Here is a 23,973-nt window from a genome sequence, read left to right as displayed (position 1 = left end):
TGCTTCAATAATGGCGCATCATTGTACGTCTTTTTAGCCTAAATGAGAAGATACCAAATCCTTCAATCACAGTTTACTCATATTATTGCATTAACCTACTTGGTCTACTCATGCATACAAACTCATACAAGTCCGGTTTGCATTAATTTTGGGCGTGTGCCATCTGGAGTTCACAACATACGTGTGATCAGCTCTTTGGGCGCATTAAATATCAGATCAGTTGTTGTGGACATATGGGAGTTTCATATATATCACACCTTTGCAACATGTTGGCAAATACAAAGTACCGGGACACTATAAATGAACGCTAGATGCCAGCTGTCTGTACACAACTGACATCATGGAGAAAGTCATCATTTGCAGCATTGTCGCTCTGATATCACTAGTTCTCGCTGCAGGGTCTGGGTTAGACAAATCAAGTACACTGGAATCCGTGATTGCCCGACTGGCTTTCAATGACAGAACAACTCGTAGCAAAAGTAAGTGTTCACAATCTAGCAAGTCTCTGACATAAAATACACGTTTCTTGATATATGTGTATTGTACATCAATACGAAGAACTAATAATTAGATAGACCGATTATAAAACTCATTGAAGTTCAACAATTCATTTAGTTTATTACATTAACAATAAGCAGCTCAGAGGAAGCACTAGTCTGGTTGTACCCACACAAGAGACATCGCGAAAGCCTATGTGTTTCTTACCTTCGCTCTCTTCACCCTAGCCCTAGAGTCCAGCCCAGACAAGCAGAGAGATGGGGACAACATCAACGCCAGACTCGAGGCTGTGGAACGTCAGTTTTTGGCATTTAAATCAACACCATTGGAAAGAAGAACCCCTTGCACATCCAGTAAGTCTTGCTAATCCGTTTTTTACCATCCACAGTCTACGTGGAAAAACTAGGCACGTCAAACTGTAACTATTCACCAACCATCGCCTGTCCACGTGGAAGAACTAGGTACGTATTGCAGTAAGTTTTCACACACCATCGCCTGTCCACGTGGAAAAACTAGGCAAATCATGCAGTAGATATTTACACACCATCGCATATCCACATGGAAGAACTTGGTACATCCTGCAGTAGGTATTCACCTACCATTGTCTGTCCACGTGGAAGAACCAGGCACGTCCTGCCGTAAGTATTCACACACCATCGCCTGTCTTCGTGGAAGAACAATGCACGTCATGCAGTAGGAATTCACAAACTATCGCCTGTCCACGTGGAAGAACTAGGCACGTCAAACAGTTAGTATTCACGAAACCTTCGCCTGTCTTCGTTGAGGAAGAAGGCACATCATGCAGTAGGTATTCACAAATTATCGCCTGTACACGTGGAAGAACTTGGCACGTCATGCAGTAGGTATTCACGCACCATCGCCTGTTTACATGGAAGAACTTGACACGTCAAACAGTAAGAATTCACACACCATCGCCTGTCCACGTTGAAGAACTAGACACATCATGCAGTAGTTATTCACAAGTACATCGGAGTGATTATTACTACTGATTTATCTTGGAATTGAACTCATTTACATTTATCACAACAAGCCATAAAAGCAACATTTTGCCTTTAAGATTTATCAGTAAATATAGAATAGATATTGAAATGTTACTCTTCTGCTTAAACCCCTTGACAATGCTGGTCGTAGGGTCTAGGCTGGTGATGTACGTAAATATAAATATTTTCTTTAGGATTTGGATATACTTTGCTTGTTTGTCCAATGTATAACAGTTTTTAGAAAGAAATATCTACAGCCATCTAATATGTTATTTATATATCAATACTATATTAAACATGTGAAACAAACAAAAGGAAGACTGGAAAGTAGGAGCTCAGCGTTTTTGAATGTATTTTCTGAGGATGAATTTGTTTCCTATTTACGAATGCTGTTGTAGGGAAGTCTGTTGTATCACTTGAAGCCACTCGAATTTGCAAAAGTATCTTTAAATTAAAAAAAATTGTAATGTAACAAGTCGGGACAGGTTAGTGCCGAGAGGCCTACATTTTGAATAAATCATATTGATATTGTAGTTGTCACATCATACAGTAAGCATTTACAACCGTTAGCCAGTCTACGTAGGAAATCTGACCGCAAAACTGAAAAATGTATTTATTCAAAGGCACTTCTTTCGCAAACACGTCTGCTTGGTAATTTTAAATACTAATCTTACCTCATTGTACATGTTGAGGTTCCAACATTATTCACAGCGAGTTTGGCAATATATTTCAGGTAGAGTACTTGGCAAACAAATACTTAGAGAATGTATTGTAGTAACATCGACAAAGCTTGATGTTATACTGTCGCAACTTGATGGTTGCGCACTGTGACGTCATGTCTACTGTATCCACTTCCCATCAGGAGAGCTTTATGACGCCAAAGTAGAGTAGGACGGGATCACAGAAATAAGTAAAGTATAGATCTCTAGTCGGAGTGATATACAGAAATATATAGACACAGAAATATACTCTTCAAAAAAGGAAACGCAAAACGGATATTTTTAGCCATAGAGCAAAATAAGCGGACCAAGAGGTGCAAAATGAAGAGGTGTAATGTGTTATAGTGTCAGTGACAAATTTCACGGATCAAAATGATCACAAGGAGGACATGCAAACCATTAGTCGGGAAACACGCACGATTCGGAAAAACGCATCAAGTGCATTAACAAAAAGGTAATTGAGCTGCACGCACTGCACGTGCAGCAGCACTATGAACGCTATTAAAGTGCAGGGTTTTTGATCGCCTGGCATCTGCGTCAATCGCACAGTGACAGTTCAATAACATGCCAAGATTAACAGAAGTGCAAAGAAACAACGTCATAGGACGCTTGCAGGCAGGGGAATCCCGATCAGCTGTAGCCTGGGTTTTCAATGTAGCGCCCAGCACCATCACAAGGCTATGGGATTGGTTTCAACACCATGATCGGCCTAGGTCGGGACGACCAAGAGTAACCACCCCCGCCCAAGATCGCTACAGCCGACTGCGCCACATACGTGAGAGGACGTTCACAACTACCTCAACTGCATCCCAAATACCCAGACTGCGCAGAATCTCCGACCAGACCGTACGAAACCGTTTAAGAGCAGCAGGTCTACAAGCCAGCGGTCCTGTTCGACGTGTCACATTGAGTCGACAAAATCGTCAACAACGACTGCATTGGTGTCGTCAACACAGGGTATGGCTTCAACTGCGACGAAGAGTTGTCTGTTTCAGCGAAGAATCAAGATTTCTCCTCCGTCGAAGGGATGGAAGAGCACGGGTCTACAGACGTCGGGGAGAACGTTATGCCGGAAACTGCGTACATGAAGTGGACAGGTTTGGTGGGGGTAGCGTTATGTCATCATGGTAGGACAGGTTTGATCCATATCCAGGGAAATCTTATGGCTAAACGACTCTTCATCGCAGTCCAGTTTGTTCTAAACAAATTCGTGAAACTTACGGGTCTCCACGCTGTTTCAATATTTTTTAACAACTCGAAATCGGAAATATCGACGGAGTTCGTCAAATGTGCTTGGTAACAACATCTCACCAGGCGGCGCTACTCCAAATATATTTATATACTAGTATTCACATTATCATAATTTGTCTGTAATTCCTAAAGCACCATTCAGACTTTTTTGTAAAAGTGTATTGATTCTACAATCATAAATTTACCTCCGATAGCCACAGTTGGAAATTTATCTATTGTGAGACTGATATCTTGTTTAACGTCCAATTGTATATGCTTAAAGTAATTATGTCGTACGCACACATGTAGCTATAAAATAGCTTCAATGAGGGAGTGTTCAAGTCTCCCACAAGAGGGAGTGTTACACATAGTCGTCATAATGAAACAGTAAAAATATATAATGATTTTTATCAGAAAACGATAATATTCCATGGAGTGTTATATATGCATTCTATGCGATAAGTTTGATATAAGATAAGGGCAACTGATAAGCATATCTATAGAGGTTATCACGCAAGTGTTTTTTGGGATGGTAAATATCCTGTATTTCGAATAAACATTGTATTAGCGAAATACATAGAGTTTATTCCTAATACAGGATACTTACCATCCCCAAGCACACAAGCGGGATAACCTCTTTATCATATAATATGATATATCATTCTTCAATTCTGTGCTCGAAAATCTCTTCCCATCTCTCACAAACATAACCTCAACATTGCACAAACAAGGTAACAAACGAAACAAGGTAACAATTCGGGCATATTTCTCCAAAATCCAACTGTTTTAATTTGTGGAGAAGGTTCCAAGCCGCAGAGGTCTGCACAAGCACTGATATGGCATCTCCAAAGTTTCCGAAACTTTTGGTTTGTTGTTTTACGCCGCACTCAGCAATATTCAAGCTACATGACGGCGGTCTGTAAATAATCGAGTCCGGACCAGACCACCCAGTGACTGACATCATGAGCATCGATCAACGTAATTGGGATCGATGACATGCATCAACCAAGTCATCGAACCTGACCACCCGGTCCCGTTAGTCGCCCCTTACGACAAGCATAGTCGCCTTTTATGGCAAGCGTCGGTTGCTGAAGACCTATTCTTCCTCGGATCTTCACGTTAAACGCCTTAGCTACGTCACAGTTAGACGCTGATTTTCAGCATATTAGACTATTATTTTGATAATGATAGGAATTATCCCAGTAGTTTCTCCTGATTCCCGATGGTTAATTCTGACTTGATCACTGAATAATGTTTGTTTATAAACATTGAAAGTAATCCCTACTTTTTATGTTTGATATTTGCATCTCTATCCGCAAATGACCCCAACGGATATCGTTGTTATCCGTTGGCTTTATCCTGCCAAGAAACCTACCCATTATATGATAAAATTAAATATATGGCTTCTGTGAAATATATTTTTGAAAATTATGTTTTATGTAGTTTTACATCTGATACTTATACTGACGGATGTAATTTTATGACAATTTATCCCATTGTCTCTATTTCATGAATGCATTACATTTCTAAGGTTATTCGTATGAAATGCCAGTGCCTAATCTTTGAAGGCTTTTGTGTTATTGAAATCAATATGTTGTGAGTTTGAATATTTTTATTTCAGAGAGATCGCATGAATTTGTCTCTTTCCAAGTGAAATTAAATAAAAGTAAGATTGTCCAGAAGCAAGAGGTCCTCAAATTTGACACAGTCACAGACAACAAGGGCGGAGGGTACCATGCCGCTTCCGGTATATTTGAAGCTCCAGTGTCCGGCACCTACCTCTTCTGGGCCAACATCATGGGATATCAAAATGCGAACCTCCATATTGCATTGGTCAAAGAAGGTGTTACACTTGCGATTGGGTATAGTTCGTTTGAAATTAATTACAGCGTTGCACCTCTAACCTTCCTGACGGACCTGAAGGAGGGAGAGAAGGTCTGGTTTACAAAACAGGGAGGAACAGTGAACATTCATGGCAAACTCTTCTCCAACTATGGAGGAGTCCTCCTTCACGCAGCCTAAAGTTAAACAACAAATGCCAGTTATAGATTTAATGTCTTTGATGTTGCTTTGACATTTCAAACTCGAATCACCTGAGACAAAAGAACATATGATTTTGAGATATATTTGAAATGTTCAATAAAAATTTCTTGCTTCAATCATTTCTTGTTTCTTTAAAGTCTTAGTGAGAACGCTCGTACATGTAACACATCGACCACCTCTTTCTGATGTGTCAACAAACCATACAACAAACGTTAATGATCCCGTGAAGATCCGGAAGATTCGAATTGGTCTTCGGCAACCCATGCATTTCGAAGGGGCGACTTACGGGACTTGGTTGATGCATGTCATCGTATCCCAGTTGCGTACATCGATGCTCATGTCATCTGGTCCATACTCGATTATTTACAGGCCGCCGTCATATAGCTGGAATAATGCTGAGTGTCGCATTAAACGACAAAACAAACAAACAATGATCTTAAGTTATCTATAACTTATTTTGCCCTTTACGCCAAATGGAATCTGTTTCGGCGGATAATCAAGACTGATTGTTCCCTTGAATTGGTATTTTATTGATACACTGATATGTTTCACAGCCCGATCATTTGATACAAACTGATACATTTAAAGTCTAGTCTATGTTGTTTTGTCACTGATACTGAAATAATAAATGTCTCAAATAGTCGGTATATGATGGAAAAAAGACGTAAAACCAAACTCACTCACTCATTCCTTTTGGAGTATATTCCTTAAAAACTGACAAGGAAATTGCACAAAAACACGTCCTATAAATCTTGTTACATATAATTGTGAATCGTCATTTTTAATACATTGTTAACCAACCATCTAAATACATTGAACAAGTGATACACTAATACTATTGGTATCTTTGGTTGCCGTAAACGTTGTCTTTATAGGTTAGCAGAAAAATATTGGACGAATTTGTCAACCCGAAAAGTTCACACTGTCTGGTATATCTATCGCACATTTGTCAAAATGAAAACTTTACACTTACGACCGTTGCCATTATGAACAAAAGGGAGACTACTCCTTAACCCTTAGAGACCAAACGTTGTTGAAATGTTTAGCTATAATTTTTATTAATACAGTCACGAACGTGATGTATTTTAAGTTAATGCCCTTGCACAACACAATTAATGATATAAAAACACAAAACAGTGTCCAGAATTTTCATGTGAAATATGTGAGGTTGGTGTTGGATTATTCAAGTCGGTTGTTGCTGACGGTATACTGTCTCATGTTAGGTCAGTAACAACCATCTTGGGTGTTTAGTGGCGGTATATGGGGTCATATGGGGTTAGTAGTTCTACTCCCTGATTGGTCAATATTACTTTGAGGCATAATACTGATCGTTATTTAGCGTCACGCGTATAGAAGTAAAACTCAGTGCAAAGCATCCATGTGACCAGTTCACGTACTTGCTTTGAGTCGGACTTTCTTTACTACAGCTGTTGTAACGTCTCGTCTCGATGCACATTCTTACACGAGTATGAAGCAGCTGCAGATACTATTGAAGAAGCTGATTGTCCGTGATACCTGTAGTTCGTTCCAGAATGCTGAATCGTAATGTACGCTTCGAGCATTTAAGGTTTTATGGCAAGTTCACAGCGGCACTCTTTGGGGTCACATTTCAGCAACGTCTGTTTCGACATGTTTAAAGTCAAGTTGGTGAAAGGTTGAACACATATGCTGAACCCATGGTGTAGTTTCTAGTCCAAATTGCAGGTATGAGTTTTCAAATATGGCTGCCAGTGTATTTTTAGGCGTCATTGCTTGCAACGTTTCATGTTATGTAGGTCTATGGTTCATGGGAGAACATGCAACGACGATAACAGACAGACAATAACGTCTTGACATACTTAGTAAGTTTCCTTGGCCTTATTGCTCAGGTGAACTAAACATTTAAGTTTGCGTAGTGATACTGCGTTTGCAACACCATGAAGATTTTTGGGTAGTATAGGTCTTCAGCAACCCATGCTTGCTGTAAAAGGCGACTATGCTTGTCGTAAGAGGTGACTAACGGGATCGGGTGGCCAGGCTTGCTGACTTGGTTGATGCATGTCATCCAATCCCAATTGTATGGATCGATTCTCATGTCAATGACAGGATTGTCTGGTCCAGACTCGATTATTTACAGACCGCCGTCATGTAGCTGGAATATTGCTGAGTGCGGCGTTGAACAACAAACAAACAAATACACACAGTTAAAATATATCTGTTCACTTGCAATCGATTAATAGACAGATGCTGAGATAATTTAGTGATATATGCCAATGAATGACATGAAGGATTCATTTCCGAAACAGTTCTGTATGGACAATGTAAACATGAAATCGTATCAGAGACCTCCTATTCGAGGTGTTACATAAAAGTAGATGACATGCATCCTGACCTCATACCACGATACTGTCAGCTCACAATGAGTGTGTCAAAACTCCTGCGAAAGCTTTTAACGTGAAATTAGATAGATTTGGATCATTGAAAAATGGTGGCATTAGATCGAGATTACACATAACCTGTATAAGGATACACGATTTTATCTTTTAACTAAAACCACTGAAAACATGAGACGCCGATAAGTGTAAAAAGACGATAAGTGTATAAGAGTCATGAACATTAAAAAACGGAGGGGCACCGGTGGCCCTGTCGTCTAAGGCGCCGCGATACGCTGTGCAGAGTTGCGTCCCTTGGGCATGCCAGAAACCTATGATTGTGGGTTCGAATCCCGGTTCGCCACGATTATGTTTCTAGGTCTGTCAGCACCATTCCCGTGCTCGTGGGTTTCACCGAAGTGGTAAACGCCTGAAACCTGCATCACTTTCATCCCACATAAAGCTGACACACCGCGATATAACTGGAATACTGTTAAAAGCGGCGTTAAACCAAACTCACTCACTCACTGAAAAAAGGATGTTCTGAATGTGATTTTACGTACGATTTACCGACTTATAATACCACGAATGTGTTGTGAACAATATGAGTCTGTCACTGGCAATGGCTTATCTTTGTTCTTTCACTGAAGTCTTTTACAACCTGCCTTTCTCCGAAAAGAAGAATGTGTGAAATTCGAGCTGTTCTCCCACATTAAACTGACACGCCGCCATATGACTGAAATACTGGTTTGGGGAAATAGGGGTGTCCATGAATGATAATCCTAAATGAGCATTTCGATGGCCCTTGTGAAGACTGGTGCAATACACGGCCAGTGTTCTGTCAAGACATGGTGAGACTGGCGACAATGTCCCCTTATACTTAATACGTTGTAAGGGATATCCTGTTCATAAAGATCCGAAAAATGAGTAGATGGCTTTGGTACATGATTCAATAGTATCTTTTATAGTTCAAAGTTGAATGATTCATAAAACACAATTATTAAGGTACACTATCATGACACGCTCTATTCATTTGCAAGCAAAATGTCAATATCAATGAAGCAGTCAGTAATTGATGATGAACTGGCTTTACTCAGAAGTCCCGGGCGTATCTTATCAGTACGCTTTGACTTTTCACTGTCATTTTTGTATCTCTAAATGAAAATGAATTTCTCTGTCTGTCTGGGGTATCCATGTCAAACTGCGGCATGGTGTCTCGCTGGGCTAGCACTAAAATTCCGGAAAAGTACAAGCAGCCACAAACACCCACACGTGCATGTACGTTGTTGTATAGAAAAACACGACATTAAACCTGCTTTCAACTCACCTGGCGGGCTTTATAAACGCTTTAAAGATAAAAAGTTTCTGTTGCTGTGGAGCTCGCTTGTGTCACATGGACAACCAGTTCAGAGGCAGACCCCAGTAGACTTTCAGTAGCAAGTCAGAATAACAATTGGAGTTTTCATGTAGTATGTGAAATGAAATCCTAATTTTATTAGTAATTGAGGCAAAATATGAAAGTGTTATCTCTGTTACAAGCTGAATTCAAAGTCTCACAAGACTCAACGAGATCACACCATTCTCCATTACCAGCGAAGAGCCAGCAAGAAGAATAAAGAGAGAAAACAAATTATTAAAGAATATTCCTAAAAAAAGGGCTTCTTTGGCAAATGTTACTTCGCTCATTGAGCTTAAACAAAACAAAATTGTCCAGTTCTCCTTGGCCGGAACGTCTATACTCAAATTGGCACAAAATGTGGATCATCTGTGGTTCAGTCTGCGAATCACACTATTCTACTGTAGTTTCGAGTTTCACTTTTCCTCACTAATTAGAACTTCCGGTCCCTTGCAATCCTTGGAATTATTGCTTATCTGTTCTGTGGCATTTGCCGTAATGCTGATGTTTCTCTCTTCTTAACTGAAAGAAAAACAGTTTGTAAGCAATGAGGCAATTAAGTAAGTTAGGGAATATGAAGCAAGGGTAAAAGGGTGGTAACAATTTCATATTTTGCCTCAATTACTTAAAACATAAGGTTGGTTGTTGGTTGGTTCTTTTTTGTTTAACGCCGCGCTCAGCAATATTCCAGCCATATGACGGCGGTCTATAAAAAGTCAAATCTGGACCAGACATTCCAAGGATTGAGGGCATGAGCATCGATCTATGCAATTCCGATACGATGTCATGCATCAACCAAGTCAGCGAGTCTGACCCGATCCCGATCCCGTTAGTCGCCTCTTACCACAAGCATTGGTTGCTGAAGACCAATTCTAGCCCGGAATCTTCACGGGACTATATCATTACGACTTCATTTCCAATTTCATACCGTAATCTCGGCAAGATATTCCCGTGTTAGTTTAAAGCTTACCCTGAAAGAACTGCATTCTGGAAAAGTACAACTCTTCGGTTCCATATAATAAAATCTCTTAAAGGTAGAGATTTCTTACAATCTACCCTGATGGATGATTTTGGAAGCTGACATACCCCTAATCACTGCTTTTGAAGTTGATGCACTTCTTGTAGAGTGAGCCTTGAACACCGATGTGTCTATGCTGGCCTTTTCTATCATAAATACGATCCATCTGGATATGGTGCATGTATGAACTGGAAGATGAGGTTTTCAACAACTGAGCAAAAGGTTATTCTACACTTCCTATCCTGAACTGTCCGCCTTGGGTTCGATCTCCTTAAGTATATTCTTATGCAGTCCACAACACATAACAAAGAATCTCAAAAGGCTTTAAATATCAGTGCTGAAGCTTCCTTACCTGGTCTACATGTTGTTTTACCCATCACAGCTCCCACAAACACGAAGAAAAAGATTTGAATGGAAGGTCCATAAGTGACAAAATCCTACTCAGTAAGCATGGGAGTTCCGATTAATATATGGAGAGCCTACCCTGCACAGTGCTATTACTGTCGATGTACACTTCAGGTATGACCATAGAAAACAACGCAAGCTACGTGTGTTCTGATCTGAGTATGTTTGACACCAGAATACACTCTCATATATGTGAGTACAATCACACCCCTTTGTTTACATTTGAAAAAACAGACCACTCTCGAGACAGTTATATGTGTATTCCATGTGCACGTATTCTTATATATCAGTCAGGAGAAATAGAGTTAAACCCTGGGAAATCAAATAAAGATCTAGAAGACATGAAATCAGCAATCATTCTACAAATAAAAGATTCAGAGGATAAACTAATAAACGAGATCAGTTCAATGAGGAACGACATTCAGTTGTTACGTGGTGACGTCACAGATCTTGAAAAACAACTCAGGGAGACCAAAGAAGAAAATAACATCATGAGGGCAGATACTGATGCTGTTAATGATAATGTTGACGAGATCCATAATGGTTATGATGCTATTGATTCACGCATAGAGGAATTTGAGAGACGTAGCAGAAGGGACAACATTATTATCTATGGTATCCCTGGGAGTGCAAACGAATCTTATTCTGATAATACAAAAATAAAGATTGAATGTTCTGAACTCGGCCAGAACTGATGACAGGGAAATATTAACACTGAGGGATATCGAGAGGGCACATAAGATCAGGCCCAGTTATTGCAAAGAGGTTCATTGGGCGATAAAATAAAGACTCTGAACTTGAGAGGTTCTCTTAAGTCCAGAGGCCACGGTATAGTAAACGACCTAACGATGACCCAGAGACAAGAAATAAAACAATGCAAAGAGAAAGACCCAAGCACATTACACATTATGTAACATTTCTAACCGCTTCCACATTGTCATGTATTCTGTACTATGGGCCTGTGGCCTTACAGTTATATATGAATAAACTGAATTGACAGATGCTTGGTCACCCCCATTTGTTTAATGTTATCAATGATCAAATACACATGTCATGCTTCCGCTCATTAAAATTGTTCGTAGATGTTTCCACACCATGTCATGCTGTCCCAATGGTGTCCCATTTACTGGCACTTAACATTAGATATTGCAGACCGGTGGGTATTCATGGACCTATATTGCGGGCCCTTGTCAAACAGGTTCAGGTTCAAGGTTACAGGCCTCCAAGGTTTTGTGTGCAACTCAGCAGACCCCTGTGAAATGTCTCTTGTTTCCGGGTGTATCCAGAGACAAGACATGCTGCCAAGGTCAGCAACCCCAGCTCCATTAGAGGGTGGCGTGGCCCTGAGGGCTGGTCAGCACATTTACTGGCATTGTCACTGACATCCTCAGCAACATGGAGCACCGTGGCTGAGCTTGCGAAGTTGAATATCATACTTTAAAAAATAAAATAGAGTTTCAGTGTACAAGTACATATAACTATGTTGTATAATCGCCGATAAGGCTATATGCATGCAGTTCAGAAGTGTTATGGCAACACCTCTACCTGAAACGCGAAACAGGCGATTACAAACATGTTGCAATACAAACGCATCCTTTCAATGTGATGACTGTCAATGATAACTGATTAACCGTTTTATTCAAAACTGTAGGAGTTATGGAAATGAAGACCACCTAGATATAGATAAAATTTGTTTATTAATCAGCTGATATGACATAATGTTGGATACCCGACAAAATGCATATTCTCTCATCCGATCTAGTTCTTGGTTCTTATGTATTTCATGATTTTTAAACTATAATCAACTACAGCAAACTACGCTCATAACGAACTCAAAGGGACCACTAAATTTAGTTCGTAATAACCATAGTTCGTTATAAGCATATATACAGCATTTATACAACAAATGGTCGGGACAAAGAAATACGTTCGTTACACCGGTCAGTTCGTTATAAGCGTGTTCGTTATAAACGTAGGTTACTGTATGTCTAAATACATATTATCTGAATCTTCATATTTAACACATTGTTAACCAACCATCTCCACATACTGAACCACTGACGTGCTACACTTATACTGATCGCTATATAGCGCCTCACACACACACAAGAGCAACTCGGAATAATACATCCACGTGAAAAGACAGATCACGTACTTGCTTTGAGTTGGAACCCCTATACCATGATACTTTCAATCATGAAGCAAATGTGGCGAATACGAGGCATCAAAACAAACTTGGTGATCATGGCAAGGTTTTTGAGTGATATTCATATTCATTGTAACCAATGACAAGATAGCGCGGATTCTCAACTTTAATATTACAATTGTAGACACGTCTCGAACATCCTTATGAAGCAGATACATTTGTATTAAAGAAGTTGATTATCCATGATAACCAAAATGCATTCAAAGATTGTATTTGTTCTCACCCTCCCTGTCGCTCGACATAAAGGCATTTCAATGAGCTCTCATTATAAAGTCGGAGAAAGTCCGCACCCCCAAGCCCACCAATCCAACCCCCTCACTCACACACACACACACACACACACACACACACACACACACACACACACACACACACACACACACACACACACACACACACACACATACACACACACACACACACACACACACAAACACACAAACACACACATTAGCAGCTAAAGTACATCGATTGTAGGCGTGTACAAGGCTTCGACCCAAGACAAATTGTACGTGGTGGGTAATGTTCACCAAAATTTATAGTAAATTGTGCCACTTGTCATTGTACGACAGAAAACAGTGAGATGAGTTGAATTATAATGTTATAATGCTGAATAGAGCAAAACATTAGCTGATAACGTAACTGATCAGATTAGTATTACATTACTAAGTTTATATGTATTTCTGATAGTTATTTTCAAGTAAACACAGTATGTTGTTCATGACAAGTGATGCGCCATATAATGATCAAGTGTGTCCTGGCGAAAAGCACTACTCAAAACAGATGATATATAAAATACAACACAACTAGTACTGTTGGTATTTGAGGGTTAACATTCAGGCATGTAGGCAACTACAGGCATATATAACATGACCAGAATGTTGATGTAAATTGTACATCTGGCGGACGGATTAGATATCCGCCATTTGGTATGTATTTTTTGCGGTAACTGTCTGATATGTATGCTGTATTTAAACTCCATATCTCACTGGAGTGAAATAACACTTCAGGTCTGAACTTATTTCAGTCTTTCCTAGTGACTGTAAACCTTTCACTGATAGGTCGTGAAGTTCACTAAGAAAATACATTACACACATGTGGATACAAGATTTTATCTTTTCTTGTCAAATAGCATGGTTAGCGCATCTCTTTGCATGACAAGGTTGGCATCTGCATTTGTGGCTTCACCACTTATGAAATATCCTCCATATATCCGCCATAAATCTGCTTCATAGTTGGAAACAGTTATTTTGTTACATATCCACCTGTATTTCACAAGCAACTGATAACAACCTCAGTCAGAGTCATGTGTCACAGATTGGATAACGGTTATCATTTCAATGAGTGAACAAATAGTATAAGTTCCTTAAACTATGCGCTTAAAAGAAAAACTACTCAAAGCTGAATAAGAACTGATCGCGATTTTATGTTCAGTTTAAAGCATTGTGGTTTTCATCATAAGTGATACGCTACTTATCGACCCAATCCGTCCCGCACGTGCGCCGCACGAGGTGATCGCCAGCTGGAAAGGATTCCGGTCATTGTAGGAACTCGCGTGCATAAAACTGTAAGTGGACGGCAACTGTATTCGTTTGGAGTTTAGTACACCACGGTAGCGGATTGTGAATGCGAAAAAAGTTTCATATGAAAGATGTGTTCAGGTGTTTATTTGCATGTGGAGATTGATACACGACGTGGATGCATTTCCTTGTGCACATACTTGTAGCGTTGTGGGTTCTACATACTCATTCTAATTATTTTGACAAGACGTGATGCTGGAGAGAGACTAAGACAAGGACGAACAGAAACACAAGACGACGTGCCGGCCGGACATTTAATTAACGTCTGAGAACGAGGTACAGGTCACGAGACGCCCGGTTAACTATACATTACATCTAACAACGAACCATAAAATTATAACATTAAACCGACTTCTGCTGAACACTACAATACTGATTCACATATTCGTTTATAGATTAGCTTGAATTCAGTGCTCTCTCAGTATCATTGCATTTATATGCATGAATCACGACATGCTACTCTTAGCTGGTGCTCGTATTTAGCCTGTTACATTTATCGTATTAATCCGCTGATCAGTACACGGAAGTAATTCGTAACCTTCATTTATCCACACTGTCAATGTGTCAGTCATACCTATTTGGGAGACATCCAATCAAATGCAACCAATCAGAAGGACATAAACCATTGGACACGTGAACACATGGCTGACGTTATTGTTGACTTGAGAATAGTTTTACGTTGATATTGGATATACAAAAATAATTAAATTTATTGAGTGATTGATAAGCGGTGCACTCAACAATATTCCAGGCATAAAACATACATACATTTTGTAAGACCTTCCCTGGTATCAATAGACAGGATAATAGATCATTAGTGATTTTTTAAACTTGTAAATATTAATTAATGAGTTACATATATTTTTCTCAGTTTATTATTTGTAACAGTGATATGATGGTAAGAAACATTGATGGTGATGCATAATACCAATTGCAAAAAAGGTTCGGGTGGGTTACACCGAAACACGACACTTGATATCAAGACTTGCAAACAAAGACAAACCACAATTACCCTTTGATAATGACAATTTAATTTTAATAAAATCTCAAAATAATCGGTTTTGATCGTGCCATACAGACCCATGAATGTTCAGTATTGTCTTCAATATTGTTTGTGTAAGCTCACCTGTCGAAAGGGAAACGAGCTGATGTCGTTTTATGATTTGATATGTTGTATGCAAATTCCCATTCATATGCATATAAAAGCACAAGAATGAGGTGGTGATCACCAAGGTTTTGCCAATGTCGATGCCTACTTCTTGGCTAAATGCTATTTTCACATTATTTTCAATCGCCCGACGCCCAGTGTCCAAATTTCCTCAAGGTCCATTTCTCTAAAATTCCACAGAAAGAAAACAAATTTTCTCGTTTTTTTATGATTTTGTGATATGCAGTTTATTTTATAAGACTCTTGCTCAGAAGTTGTTTGATCAATGTTACAACATTCAAAGCCTCAGTAAATCTTTCAAAAAGGTTTATGGTAGACATGTGGAGGACATTTCCAATCTTGACGCATCAGTGACAAAAATCATGTCCAACGCAATTCCCTTTTTGACTTGTACAATATGTTTTCAGGATTTTTTAGGTGAACAATTGGCTTGCCTTTGCATGTGTTTGTAATGGGTGCCTCGGGTGGGATAGGATATATACGATCATCTTTTTCGCAAACACCTGGAATAATAGCTATTTGATAGTAATTCATAATGACATTGTCATGATGTAGTCGGAATCGTACAATCGATTCTGCTTTTGGCAGAGATTCATATGAATGTCGAAAGGGTTTTGCCGCATTTATTTCCAAGTACATCAAACATGTCAACTAGAACTAGGCATGGTTACAGCCTGTTTACCTGGTAACCCTCCTTCTCACAACGTTGCTCATGATATTAACCAAAGGTTTGCCGATCCAAACTCGATATGCACTGTGATACAGATTTGATATTTACAATATATATTCAAACACGCAAACACAAATATTAAGTGGTCGGTCCATAATGCATGCACGGCCCATATATGCAAGAAATGTATTTTATTATAAACGTTCCATGACTAAATTCGATGTGTATTGTGATCCACCTTTGGCATTTGCACGATGAACTCAGCAGTAGAACTAGTTCTATGTTTTGTATTTCATTCAGTACAAGGCATGTGCACCGATATCTAACCACATCTGCCCCGTGAAGATCCGGGGTATAATAGGTCTTCAGCAACCCATGCTTGCCGTAAAAGGCGACTATGCTTTTCGTAGGAGGCGAGCTGCATGTCATCGTATCCTAATTGCTTGGATCGATGCTCATGACGTCAATCACTGGATTGTCTGGTCCATACTCGATTATTTACAGACCACCGTCGTACAGCTGGAATATTGCTGAGTGCGGCGTTGAAAAAGAAACACACACAAAAAAAACAGCTAATCAACAGCTGTTATATCTATGTTGGAACAATTTGATACTTGTTATGTTATCATCAACGCATATTGTAGAAAAGAAAAACTGTATTTTATATGAAACATCTGGCGTTATGTTTTAAATCGAGTAGTGATGAAACCACGTTTTTGCGAAAATGTGAGCATATCCAGCACCGGCACACAGATAGTAAGACAACTCAATTGTTCACCTGAAAACACGGGAACAGTTTGTACAAGTCAAAATAAGTAATTACATCGGGCATTATTTTTGTCACTGATTGTCACAAAGGTAAAAGCAATAGAAAACATTCCATGTCTACAAGAAATCTTTGCCAAAAGCTAAGTCGATTTTAAGGTTCCGACTATATCATGAGCATATACACGAAAGGCCGTCGTCAGCAATATTCCATTTATGTCATGTTGGTTTACTTGATGTTAAAACAATTCTTCAACGCACGAGCACAATTGCTACATATTAGTTATTTCGTGCCAGTGAAATATGTATTTGTGATCAAATAATGGGCAGCTGTGTTATCAATATCAGTATACGTTAAATCGGTCGAAAATGTTTTTGCGATTCGTCACATCAGACAGACAGATCAGAATCAAAATTAAACTCAAGGCATAACTCACACGTGATCTCTGATATCTTGAGAAGATATACAGTCTTGTCCTGGTTGCATTTGAAGCAAGTACAAACGGTTGGCAGGAGGATGTTTCTATACACAATAACTCTGCATTGTGCATGGCACAAGGTCTGTCCATCAATAACAAAATTATGTCTGGTACAAATCCATATTTTGAGTTTTATGGACAATCGACTTGCCTTTGCATGTGCTCATCTTTTCTCGAACACCTGGTATCATCATTATTTCATATGGATCCATACAAACATGCTTCAAATATTCTCGAAATCGTACAATATAGATTTCTTAGGATAATGGAAAGGGTTTTGCCACTTTATTTCCGAGTTTTGCATCGTTAGTGTATTAAACGTGATGACGGAAATATATGTAACTGTTATGTTGATGTTTCATAACGTATCGCCTAAATCCTTGTTGTTAGCTCTTCTAAAAATACAGTGTCCAGTAGAATCAATAACTCAAACTAAAACACAGCTGATCCATTACTACTTGGTCTCAACAATCCATTTATCTGGCTTCCGTCTGTATCACATGGCGAATGATAACATCGTGTTTTCATGACAGCACTTTCCAGCTACCGCGCAGTCTGGTGTGAAGATTCACAAGTAGTGTTAGAGACGTCATTGGTGACACATACACAATACTGATTGTCTGACACTTCAACCATGAGCCCACCAACAGCTGTTATATTGGTTTATACAAATAGATATTTTTAATGTTATCATCAACGTATATTGTAGATAAACAAACGTTGAATTTTATTTTGTATGAAACATTGAAAATCTAATATTTTTGTGTGTATATGTCTTTGGTAACTGGCACCTGGGACAGAAAAGTGAAGAATAGAACAAAAGCAACAAAACAATTTCCTTAATCATTAACAAAATGTGTACTATACCGACTATATCAGTTGTGGGTTATTCTCTGTCGTTAACGTGTTATGTCATGAATCAGAAAGTGATGATACCGTGTTTTTGCGAAAATGTGAGTATATCAAGCCCCACTGGTGACACCCGTCACAAACACATGCAAAGGCAAGTCATTTGTTTACCTCAATACACGGGAACTTACAGTACAAATCAAAATGGGGAAATGCATCGGCAATAATTTTTGTCACTGATGATCACAAATTAGGAAATGTCCTCCACATGTCCATTATAAACCATTCCGAAAACTTTAGTAAGGCTTTGAATGTTGAAACTATGATCAAACATCTTTTGAGCTAGAACCGCATGACATCTTTGAAATCTTCGTTGAAAGAGCATGCTCGAATGTACATGTACCTCAACAGTTTAGAAAAGTAGACACCGAAGGCTGGAGCTGCTTGAATATTGCTCGACATAAAGGGACATTTGACTTTTTGAAAGTTTGGGTCATTTCCTTATACTGTCTTGTTAAGAGTTTACGTTTGTGCCTCTGAATCGTTATGCATATAAGCATAACTCAAACGAGAGTGTTTCAATGTTTTTTTTATTTCTAGTTCAGGTGGGTAGGTCAGTGGAAGAGAACTGGCTATTTGATGGTTATTGAATCACATCCGACTATTGATATACCCGAAGCTTAGACTTTTAACTCGTGTGCATAAAGATGCAGATCAGCACGGGGGAAGCACAACTGGTGGCCATGGGGATGCCTCTCTGTTGCATAAATATCCTATCCCCAAATGTCACATATATGCTTGAAATGAGTTTCAGTTTTGACAATTTGTGATGAATCACGTTTAGTTTCAAATCCGCCGAGGTTCAAGGAACGGCGTTTTCCACGACGTGTATGGTTTGGGATAGTTGTGTACAAAGATGAACAATCAAAATGTTTTCGCATAATTGAACTTGGTTCTTTTTTAAGATTGCAAAAGTTAAACAAATCCTTTGAGTTTTTGAGAATCCACATGGTTTTAATTCCACATGTCTCAAATACTTTTTGAGAAAATAAAGAAAGCCCTTCTTTAAATGTATTACGGATATTGGCTAATCTTTGCGACAGGGATTTGGTGGTACATTATTTTGCTTAACCAGCAAAATGTGTCTCTTTTATGGGGCTTTGTAATCCAGTACAAAAGGGGAATAGTCACATCTTCGATAAGGTTTTAGAGTTAAGTGAGTGAGTGAATTTAATTTTAAATCACGTCGGCAATATTTCAGCCATAGTGTGACTTGAACATCTTTTACAATATTTATAAAAAACTGTCAACAAAAGACATTAAAATAAATAGCAATATGTCACAGTTTTTCTTAAAACTAGTTGTAGAACATTAAAACACCTATTAATGGGTAACGATACGATATAAAAATGGGGCTATAGGTCGCCAGCAACAAAGGTAGGGTCACCATACTAGGGACCAAGGAGACTTACGGTACCTCTGCTACCTGCATGGTTCCCCAGCATGATTTACACCTTTCCCTTAGTTACTGGCAATTGTTTCAAGTTCAGCCACAGATTAAAAGTGAACACATTTTCTGCAATTAAATTTGGGTAGATATATTTATTTTTTGAATGAGGTGGTCTTACATACCCTCTCAGGGGGACAATAATGTTTACGGTACTGTAACCCCCGTCGAGGGCTTTTAGAGTCAAGGCAAGAGTGGATAGTACTGGTGCATGGTTTTGTCAGAGTTTTTCCTCACTTAATATACTGGTCGTTCATGTGACATTATTTGATAGGTCACGTGTACCAGGTTCTTGGATCAAACAACTAATGTCGGGATGAATGTTATATGATGGTTATGTTATCTAAGGACCTGGTCAGTTGGAACAACTAAATACTTTTTTTACAGGGCATTGGCAGCTGGTTAGGACAGAATGGATTTATTCGAACTCTCAGACTATGTCTTTTTTTCAGTTTGCGCATTCTATCCATTTGATCAATGACAACATAACGCACTGACATAACCTAGCCTAAAAGACACGCAAGAGACATATGCGTGTGGGTTCGAATCCCGGTTTGCCCCGATTATGTTTCTAGGTTTGTCAGCACCATGGCCGTGATCGTGGGCTTCACCAAACTGGTAAACGTCTCAGGCCTGCATCACTTCGGGTTCTCTTCCAATAAATAGACACGCCGGGATACAACTGGAATACTGAATACAAAGCGGCATTAAACCCGACGCACTCACTCATTCTTCGTCTCTGTTTGACCATCTTGTGGCATACGCTTCAACAGCATCCGTAATTTTAAAGTTGTGATCCCAGTTGAGAGCAGGCTGTTTACGATATTTGGTGACATATTTGAATAACTGACAAAGGATGTTATTGTCAACGACATATTCTAATAGTGAACATGGTTATTGGTTTGTAAATGCATGTCCACATGCGTTTTCGCTGAGTGTTATATTCTTCAAGTAAATCAAATAGAAAAATCTATTTTAAACGTTAACGACAAAGAATAATCTGTCTCCAATATGTGATTCCATTGGGTGTAAAGGGGTAAACAGTAATGAAAATCATATGACAACATCACCGAATATCAGCATGTCCTATTCTATCGTGTAACTCCCACCACTCACACAAATAAAGCTGGAATATTATTGCTGAGTGCGGCGTTTAAACAACAAACAATCACAAATGTCCTAGTGAGTACCAGTAAGTAGATGTCAGTTATAGTAGGACAAACTATGAAACACAAAATGACGTGGGAAGAAACTATGAAGTGACAAGGTCTTGCGCGTTTGTCTCTTTGGTGAAACCGACGAGCACAGGCATGGTTCTGACATACCCAGACACATTATCAGGGCGAGCCTAGGATTTGAACCCGCGATCATGTATTTGTGGTACGATTTAGGGACACAGCAAATCGTGGCACCTTAGACCACTGGGCCACCCATGACCTTTGGGGGTAAAGACAATGACTTAAATAACCACATGTGGAAACATTATACACTCTCTTCAAAAGCAATAATTAGCTGCAATTTCCATTTTTTTTACTTTTTACAATTCTTAAATATTAGTCTCTGTCCACATGTAGAAAACCATACACATTGTGAGATGGCTTCATAAGGTACACAGACACAATTAGTTAATATTATCAGCTGATGCAGCAGGATATATCACATGATCAACCATATCCCTTTGTATAACATTTGAAAGAATATTTGATTTGGTGATAAAATACGTATGTACGTCATGGAAAATTTTAAATCCCTCAATAGCAGGTGTGATAGATCCATTAGCACCGGTTTGGGTGTAAAATCGTGACCATATATTTAGGAATCCATTTTCCGGATATTCGCTATACTGACACCATCATTATGGAACATATATTGATTGCATTTCAATTTCGCATCTGGTGCACAGGACAGTGTTAAACCAGGAGAAACTTTTTTCAAGAGGATTAAGTGAAACATTTTTTACTGTACGAAACACAGGAATACTGTGAAGTGACTGAGTGAGTGAGTGAGTTGGGTTCAACCGGGATTCGAACCCACAATCATAAGATTCAGAGATGCCCAAGGGACGCATCTCTGCACACCCGTGCCCTAAATACTTGAAGAAATGAAGCTGATAAGAAGGAATTTGCCAGAAGCCAGTTGACAATCTGTGTCTGTTAACTTTTGATAAAGGAGTGCGTTTAAAGCTACAGAAATTAGAGAGTTCGGTTTAACACCACCATTCCTCTGTACAAACATCTTGTCTCTGAAATCAATTTTTTTCACAGAAGAAACAGTTGTGAAATTATCTTACTAAATTATAATAAAAAGGAGAGCAGAAGTTATCGTCATTCTTTTGGTCCGTAGTCAGTCAATTCGGAAACGTGGAGCATTCTTCACGATCAACTGGCACTATCCTTCTTCAGACGACAGGCTCCGCAGTCGGCTGCTACTACCTCATCCTAATAGCAACGTGTAGCACAATGTTCTTTGGGTTGGTATCGGTTCCCTACTTGTGGGGGATTTGGTTGAGTGTATGTCTTAGGTTTTTCCTGCCACCATGGTCTCTCAGGTGTAACTCGCAATACAGGTTGTAACCGCCACTAATCCTTCCTTTTGCCATGCATACACAGTGTCATATCCATATCTCTTTAGTTAGATTAGTTTAATGTTATACAGCTTCAGTGTAAAAGTACTTCAGCTCTAATCAGGATCTTGGTCTCCCGGGATGGTTGGGGAACATGCTTCTCCCAAAAGCAAGATTAACAGAAGTGCAAAGAAACAACGTCATAGGCCGCCTGCTGGCAGGGGAATCCCAATCAGCAGTAGCCTGGGTTTTCAATGTAGCGCCCGGCACCATCACAATACTATGGGATCGGTTTCAACAGCATGGGTCAACACGTGATCAGCCTAGGTCGGGACGACCAAGAGTAACCACCCCCGCCCAAGATCGCTACAGCCAACTGCGCAACCTACGTGAAAGGACGACCACAGCAACCTCAACCGCATCCCAAATACCCGGACTGAACAGAATCTCCGACCAGACCGTACCAAACCGTTTTAAGAGCAGCCGGTCTACGAGCAAGACGTCCTGTTCGACGCGTCATGTCGAGTCGTCATTAACGACCGCATTGGTGTCGTCAACACAGGGTAAGGCCTCAACTGCGATGGATTTTCTCCTCCGTCGAGGGGATGGAAGGGCACGGGGCTACAGACGTCGGGGAGAACGTTATGCCGGAAACTGCGCACAGGAAGTGGACCGGTTTGGTGGGGGAAGCGTTATGATGTGATCTCTCATCATGGCAGGACAGGTTTGGTCCATATCCAGGGCAATCTTACGGCTCAACGATACATCAACGAAATTCTCCTACCACACGTCCTCCCAGTAGCAGCCAACGGCAACGGTCTTTTCCAGCAGAACAACACTCGACCGAATAAATCACGGATTACAAGAGCCCGTCTTCACAACAACAAGGTTGATGATATCCCCTAGCCCTCCAGATGTCCGGATTTGAACTCGATAGAGGACCCGTGGGATTAATTTGATAGACGGCTACGCCAACGTCAACCACAACCCCAGACGTTGCAGCAGTTGGCTTTTACGTTGCAGGCCGAGTGGGCTACCATTCCCCAGGATGTGATTCGAATACTCGTCTCTTCAATGAGAAGGAGATGTCAGACCGCTATCGATTCCAACAGGGAACATACGCGTTATTGATGGTAGCTGACCTTCACCTTGGACTTTTCCTATGAACTGAAAACTGAGATGACTACAATCAACAAGTGTTCTCACCACAACACTTTGGCTGAATACCTTGTACGGTTCTTCGTATAAATGTATTTTCCTACCTCACACAAATCTGGCTTTGTGTTTCTTTTTTTTCGAAGAGTATGTTAACTCAAACTTAAAACAACTGGAACAAGCGGAAATCAACTTGCAGGCCAGTCATACCACTTTCTATGACCGGTGGCAGACGGCCTCTAAAGGTTTCAGCAGCGAAATGGAGGTTGTCTCTGAAGATCTTACCAACCTGGAAGCCAGTAACCCTGAAGATCCTTTATGTGGCCGTCTCGCCAAAGCACCCATGTCTAGACCTAGTTCTGAGGTATAT

General features: G+C 39.8%; 1 protein-coding gene across 1 annotated transcript; it reads left to right on the top strand.

The window, feature by feature from the left end:
• Positions 1-295: 295 nt before the first annotated feature.
• LOC125372415 lies at positions 296-5,607 on the top strand. Its single transcript, XM_048382379.1, has 3 exons — positions 296-479; positions 726-851; positions 5,070-5,607. Exons 1-3 carry the CDS (start codon positions 341-343, stop codon positions 5,468-5,470), a joined length of 666 nt encoding a protein of 221 aa, XP_048238336.1. The 5' UTR covers positions 296-340; the 3' UTR covers positions 5,471-5,607.
• Positions 5,608-23,973: the final 18,366 nt, after the last annotated feature.

The sequence above is a fragment of the Haliotis rufescens genome, unplaced genomic scaffold (genome assembly GCF_023055435.1).
Source record: "Haliotis rufescens isolate VD_foot unplaced genomic scaffold, xgHalRufe1.0.p SCAF_4, whole genome shotgun sequence".
Classification (NCBI taxonomy): Eukaryota; Metazoa; Mollusca; class Gastropoda; order Lepetellida; family Haliotidae; genus Haliotis; species Haliotis rufescens.
Note: the sequence above shows the minus strand (reverse complement) of the source record. Positions and strands in the feature narration are given on the sequence as shown.

Coding starts and splice junctions, on each gene's coding strand:
- LOC125372415 (XM_048382379.1), top strand. CDS start 341: ATGGAGAAAGTCATCATTTGCAGCATTGTCGCTCTGATATCACTAGTT. Junction 480..725: donor CAGAACAACTCGTAGCAAAA/GTAAGTGTTCAC, acceptor TCTTCACCCTAG/CCCTAGAGTCCAGCCCAGAC. Junction 852..5,069: donor AAGAACCCCTTGCACATCCA/GTAAGTCTTGCT, acceptor TTTTTATTTCAG/AGAGATCGCATGAATTTGTC.